The 7076-nt window shown below is 50.8% G+C and overlaps 1 protein-coding gene across 1 annotated transcript; it reads left to right on the forward strand.

Moving 5' to 3' along the window:
- The first annotated feature begins 213 nt into the window (after positions 1-213).
- On the forward strand, positions 214-1134 carry CHC_T00007765001 (hypothetical protein). The gene is made up of 2 exons (XM_005711476.1): positions 214-961; positions 1010-1134. The coding sequence occupies exons 1-2, from the start codon at positions 214-216 to the stop codon at positions 1132-1134; spliced, it is 873 nt and encodes a 290-aa protein (XP_005711533.1).
- The last annotated feature ends 5942 nt before the right edge of the window (positions 1135-7076 follow it).

The following is a 7076-nucleotide window of genomic DNA, read 5'->3' on the forward strand; positions in this document are numbered from 1 at the left end:
CCATCCCTCAGTCGGCCTCCGACAGCTCCGCCGCACCGGCTTACCACCCGCCTCGAAGATCCATCACACCGCGTTCACACCGCTTTCACACCGAATGGCAACACGCCCGCCGACGCCCGCCAAAACCGGGTCCCCTCCCACAGATCCTTTTCGGGGAATATAAATATTTCCTACATCCCATGCCCGCCGCCCCCACGCACCATCTTTGTCTACATGGCTCCGTGGCTCACTGCCTGCCGCATCGCTTTCGCCGTTTCGCTGCCAACTCAGTGCGCGCGTCACGTGCTGCGACCCACATGCCGCCCGCCGCCGCGGCGGCGCGTGGCGCTGCGCGCCTGCGTTACGCAGCAAAGTATCGCCCCCGCGCTTGCTGTGCTGCGCCGCGCAGCCGACTCGCAGCGCCTGGACGTGGCGCGGCTCAACTCCTTAGTGCGCCTGGCGGATCTGTTGTTGAGCGAGAGCAAGCGGTACAACCTCACGGCGATCCGCACGCGCGATACCGTGCTGCTCAAGCACATCGTGGACGCGCTGAGCCTGCTACAGGTGCTGGACGCGGAGGCCGCTGCCGCGCCCGGCGCGCTGCGCGTCGTCGACGTCGGCACGGGTGCGGGGTTCCCAGGGCTCGTCCTCGCCATCGCGAGGCCGCAGTGGGACGTCACGCTGCTCGAGGCGGCGCGCAAGAAGACACGCTTCCACGACATTGTGGAGCGCGAGCTGGCCCTGCGCAACGTCACGTCCGTGTGGGGGAGGGCAGAGGAGGTCGGGCAGAGTAAGATGCATCGTGGGCGGTATGACGCGGTCGTGGCACGGTCGTTGGCAGAAATGCGAGTTTGCTGTGAACTGTGCGTGCCGCTGGCAAAGGTGGGGGGCGTGTTTTTCGCGCAGAAGAGCGTGGGCGCGGGCGCTGAGGAGATCGCCGCCGCGAAGGAGGCCATCAGAAGGCTGGGCGGGAAGCTGGAAGGTGTGCACAAGGCGTGGCAGTGGGAATGGATGCAGGGGCAGGGGGAAGATGCGGAAGAGATTGACAGAAGAAAGAAGTGTATTGTGGCCGTAAGAAAGGTGAAGGCAACGCCACGGGCGTTTCCGAGGTTGCCGGGGGTGCCGAAGAAGACGCCTTTGCGAGACCGCGAATAGGTTTGCGAAGAGAGAAAGGCGTCGGGAGACCGGAGAGAGGAAATATGTTGGTTGAGCGATGTGTCAGGGAATAGGAGCGCATGGGTGAAAAGCACACCGAGCATTGCAAGGAGTGTACATGGACGTCTTGCGAGAAGAAGAGTGCAGGCACGTTGCGAAATGCACAGTTCGCTGTGGCAATGTGACACACGAAGTAAGAAGTTGCAGAGCGGCCCCGATCGCGAGTTTTAACGCCATTGAGCATTGGTTTATCTCGAGACATTGAGCAAGGTTTCCTAACGATGAGAATGGTTTTTGTGCTCAGCGGACACAACATCGCATTCCACACGCCCATAGTCAGCAATGCATGCGGCCGGTGCAAATTGCAAATGTGAACGACTCTTCGGGCGTCCCTCTCAGCTGGCATCTAACTATCTTCGGGTATCTTTTTACTATGTTCGTCGAGTACAGGTGAAATGACTGCACGGTACAGTATGTGCCTTAGAGAATAACGAATCGTAACACTCTGAGCGTCAGGAAGACGCCTCAAATGCCGCGTTGGTCACCATCAAAGCCCTCATCGAGAAGCCATATCCCTAATGCCAGGAAGTTATGTGAAGTATACTTCACATAAATTTCTGAGTGCTTGTACTTGCCCCCGTTGAAGCTTTTTTCAAAACTTCTTACGTTGCCGCACACGAAAAGCCTTACTCTATCCACCCCCAAAAGGGCGGTCTTGTTTGAATAAAAATCTGAAGAGATATATGAGTCACAACATTGCCATTCGAAGACTCTCGAGAACGCTCGAAAAACGGTTATGTGAAGTATACTTCACACAGCTAAAACCCCTTTTCAAGCACAGAATCAACGGATTTTAGATATCATTTTACGTTTCTTATTGCTGACTGCCCCTCCTGCGAACGCTTCTCCTCATGGAACCCCCCACAATCTGCTTACTGCCACTGTCTCTAGTCGGACGTCAACTTGCTGTTGTGGTGCGCGGTCTTTTTCAGCACTTGAACCTGCGCTTTGTAGCCTTCTTGGAGCAGTAGAGGGTGAGCTTCTCTTCTTCTTTCAGATGCTGGTAAAATAGCATCTGATCCAGGCACACTGTCGGGCGATAGAACATCCCCTGGCGACAAATTCACCGCCCCTGTCGACAAATTAACCGGTTTTCCTGTTCTGACACCGACAATTAGACTTTTTTCTTGTGTACCTAAAAGCACACTACTCTCCGTTTCCTCGTAGCTGCCGCCCCCTGCGTCGTAACCAATTGAACTGTTTGTGCTGCTGATTTGAGGCGAAGAAGCTGGTGTCTTTCTCGGTTTTAAAAGCTTCACAGAGTGCCAAATGTCCCAACAACTCTTCCGAAGACCTGTAAATGTTCTTACACATAGATGAACCGAGCACATTGGGCAGGAAAAAGAGGATTTGTGACCTCGAAACCCGTTTCTGTGATTCCCGCACATTTGCGCAGTATTTGAGCGCCCCAGGCTGCATTGGTACATGGCCACGAACAGTGAGACGTAACAGTGCACCGTCAGTGCTGTTAAAAAATTTGATGCGGTTTCTCTTTCGATTAAATGCAAGAGACATAAGCCGGTCGAGTTCTGTAGCTGATACAGCCTCGCCCACTCCTAGGATACTGGTGTCATTCTGGTTGTCAACCAGAATGTTAGCAGCATGGTTTAGCAGTTCCAGCGAGACATCAAACATGAAGTCAGCAGTAGATTGCACCTTGTTTAGAAGGTTACGATAGTGGTCTAGTGAACGAAATGTGTCAGATGACTCCAACAGGTCTTCTCTTTTAAACATGCGCGAACCAATAAATGCGTTAATTGCCAGCGTTTTAAGAGTCTGCGAGATAAGCTTCTGTTCCCACTTGAAGGGAGAAGTTGAGCATCGCAGTATTGCTCTTTGCTGAGTAGCACCGTCGACGCCTGCTTTTGTCTTAGAATAGAAACTCTCTCAAGCATGCTTGAATAGCTTCAAAGGCACAAATGGGCCGTGTACCTTGACATGGGTATCAATCATTTTCCAAAACGAATGCCTCGAAGAAATAACAGGGCGTTGTTCACTACTTACAAACTGCGGTATTGGTGTGGCCTCCTCGTATGCCCATGACACAACTGGACCACAAGTGAACTTTAAGACGGCAAGACATGTTTCAATGATATCCGGAGACCAGTAGATAAAGCACTGTATACAACACGCCAGTTTCAGAAGCAACAAGGTAGACAGAGTATTGCAGGCCTAGAATTATCACTTGCTGTAACATTTAAGCCATGTGCTCCTTCGCGACATATTTTTTGAATAGCTCGTCACCAACTGTACAAAGCACAGAATCGCCAGATGACAAAGAGATAGAGCTCGCTAAACTTCGTGCAGTCACCTTGGTCTTGATTTCGACAGATGCAAGTACTTCCATGTTTCCAGTAACATTATGATTGTCAATACTGCTAAATGGGTTTAGCCTTTCTACAATTTCTTCATCCAGGATAGCGACGCCATCTGGGGAGCAAGCTAGGAAAGGCACATCTTTTAAGCATAGCAAGCCGACCTCGAAAACATCTCTGATAAAACTCATTGATCTGAGAGCAGCTAGTACAGTATTCTCATTTGCACTGCCTCGCATCATAGGCTCTGTCGAAACCTTAGAACAAAACCAGCTGCGTTGAAAAATTTCTAGCCACTGTTCGGGCAAATTCTCCGTGTCGGCAGAAGCCGGTTCTAAACCCAAAGACAACCTCACTGCTGAGCTGCTCATTGCTACAAGACCAGCATTAGTTCCCGTTATCCGAAACTGTCGCAAAATAAACCAGTCTGCACACCTTTGTCCGATCGTAAGAACCGAACATACTGAAAGAAGTTTTTGTTCGACTGCACTCATTAAAACTTGAACTTCCGGTGGCTTCTCACTTTTTTTTGAGAAAAGGGTGTGTCGTAATGGCTCATTACTTTTTGGCACAGCAATCCATTTCTTAAGGGCTTCCTGAATCCCTTCAGGAACCGTGTACATGGAACGAAGAACTTTACAGAACTTTTCGGTTCCGTGTTCCCGAACAGCAACTGCTGTGATTTTTCTTTGTCCCGTTCGGTTTCCAGAGCCCGCTGCAGCCGCCATTTTTGTGGCAATGAACGCATGAGGTCCTAACGCGGGGTTGTCATCAATAATGAACTTCCTTCTTCTGTCGCACAACACTTCCATATTCCCCACATTTTCCGAAGGTGGCAGAGGCATTTGTTCGGTAGGTGCATTGCTTCCAGCAGAAGCATTTCCCAGGTCATCTGACCTTGCACTAGTACATTCGTCTGTGTCTTCCAAGTCTCCTCTTCTTGGATCGAGATAGGAGGAAGCAACAAATGGGTGGACTCGAAGTAAATGATTTGGCATTACAAAAACAGAGCTAACACCGAAAGATGAAAGAACCTCCATAAAATTGGGCTTCCCGTAACCGCGATCGGCAGTAACTATACATCCATTCAGAGCCTCCTCTCCCCTCCCGTCCATCAAACCAGAAAGTAATTTTCGAACAGACTCTGTCTGTTGTTCCCCTCGTCTTCTGAATCGTATAGTTAAAACAATTCTGAAAAGTGCATCGGCCACAGCATCTGCTGAGTGGCCCTCTCTGTCAGCTTTTCTGGAGCTCAGCATTTTGACTTGGTTATCTGAATCCCTGGTCCCAAACAGGTCATCATCTAGAGTCGCAAACAAATGCATGGGCTCAAAGAAAACTTTTCTAGATTCACGAAAAGCAAGGCTTTCAAACTCTGAAAGCTGCCGTGTTCTGTCCCGTTGCGCGCTCCAAGTGCTTGATTCATCGCTTCCCTGTCCAGTAGGTGAAAACGCAAGAATGTTGTCCGCAATAAACCTTGTTATCTCCAAGGAAGGCGCTACGCAGCCGTTCTGACGCTGTATCATAATAGTTTTTTCAAAACTGAATCCGGTTGTGTGAGAAAGCAAAAGGACAGCAACATAGCGATGCATGTCCGACATAGTGATAATTGTTTCCATATTCCTCATTCGGACAAGCTCATTCATCCACTCAGTCAGTTGTTGCAGTATTCCGTTCATTATTAGCACCACAAATCCTGATCGAGTGGGAGTGATTCCTCTAACGTTGCATTGCAACTTCATCTTATTAACTGCTGTGCTGCAAAGCAGCCTCGCACGTTCTCGTATTATAGAATCCGCAAACTCTTTCTCCATTACCACCTCACTGGTTCTTGAGGTGCAAATATTCCACCCTGAAGCTGGATCCTGAATATTTGTTCCCGCCCTCCCTTCTCCGCTTGCACGCCTTCTGCCCCTTCCCAATGCACCTCCACGACCGCTTCGTGCCCTTCCTCTTGTAGTACGTCCCTGAGAGCCCCTACCTCGTCCTGGTACACTTGGTCGTCCCCTTGCGTTCCCATGGGTCACAGTTTGTAGTCGAGGATGACCTGACGCATCGAGGCGCAGGTTTTGTGCGGAATTATTGCTCGGACCCGGCTCAGCTGCTGCTGTTATACCTCCTGAAACATCATTTGAAGTTCCTGTTGGTGATGGTTGAGCTCCACTAGCCAAAGAAGAGGGGTTTGAGGGCATCTCTGAGACGATGTCGAAGTGAGCGCGGCCATTTCGGCTGTGCTTGACCAATTTTCAATTTTGAATGTCCGAGAGACGCACAACATGCTGAGGATCAAGAATCCAATGTTACAGAATTCTTTAGATCAATACTGTAGACTTCAGGTCGCCGTCCAAAGAGCCCTTTTATACGGTCATATGTGAAGTATACTTCACATATGAGGGTTTTGGGCAAAAACCCCAAAACCCGTTATGTGAAGTATACTTCACACAAGTGGCATTAGGGATATAGCCGCCCTCAAATACGCGGGGCAGGGTACTTGTGCCAACCTCTAACGCCCCTGGCATGAAAACTGTTGGCGGCGAAAAGGGGGGAGGAAGGCCGCGCGCGTAGGGGAGAGAGGAAAGTTTTTTTTTCAGAAGCGTGAAGTTTATTGCAAGAGCGGGGGTCTGTTCGTGTGTTGTTCTTCTGTCCCTCTTGTCGCGGGGTATCGCGGCGCGCCCCTTTCTCTTATAGAGGGGCCGCCAGCATCTTCCACTTCCCAGGACCGCCGCCCTTCAAAGGGAGACTGTCCACGTGTACACCTGGCGTACACGTAGACCAATAGAATCATCTTTTGGCGGCTTTGGTCCTGGGGCCACTCCCGGGTACTGTACCCTGTACAGTACCCCAAATCTCCCCCACACGACCCCCTCCCCAGCCCCACACCCGGGCAGGGGCAACATATATACTGACCGCTGCTGCTCCTGGTGATCGGCTTGAGTCAGGGAACCGGCGCTCGACCTCGACGATCCCATTTGACATAATTTAGTGTCACCATCGACACCAATCCCCCAATCGCTCCACGTATACACGTGTACAGCTCATCATCACTGTAAGCTATCACTTCTATCATTAACCTACCCACCTTCTCTACTTTTCACACAACTAACTTCGGTGTTCCTGCGTTTTTTTCTTGAAGAACCTGTCAACGCGTCAGGTTCTAATTGCCTCCAGTCTCAGAGATCGCTGATTGCTTGTGTGGCGGACTCAGGTGAGGTTTTAATCCTCGGGTCTGCCCCTTGCAAGAAAGCTGATCTGAGGAGGATGGCGAAAACCAAGCAGACGGCGCGCCGCAGTACTGGCGGCAAGGCGCCCCGTAAACATATCGCGTCGAAGGCGGCGAGAGTATCCGTTGAAGAGCACAACGCTCGTGAGAGGATAATGTGGCTATTGTCGCAAAGAACGGACGTAATGAAGGTGTCGAAGAACGAAGAAGCTTCGCCTCGTTTTCCGTACCATGTTTGGGTTGGACCGAATCTGACAAGGTATGACTTGGATTTGACGGAAACGCTCCGCCTTTTCGGTCGACATGTGGTCATCTGCTTAAGTGCGCGAGGAAAGCACGGGGTATCG

This window comes from Chondrus crispus, genomic scaffold (genome assembly GCF_000350225.1).
Source record: "Chondrus crispus Stackhouse genomic scaffold, scaffold_84, whole genome shotgun sequence".
Taxonomy (NCBI): Eukaryota; Rhodophyta; class Florideophyceae; order Gigartinales; family Gigartinaceae; genus Chondrus; species Chondrus crispus.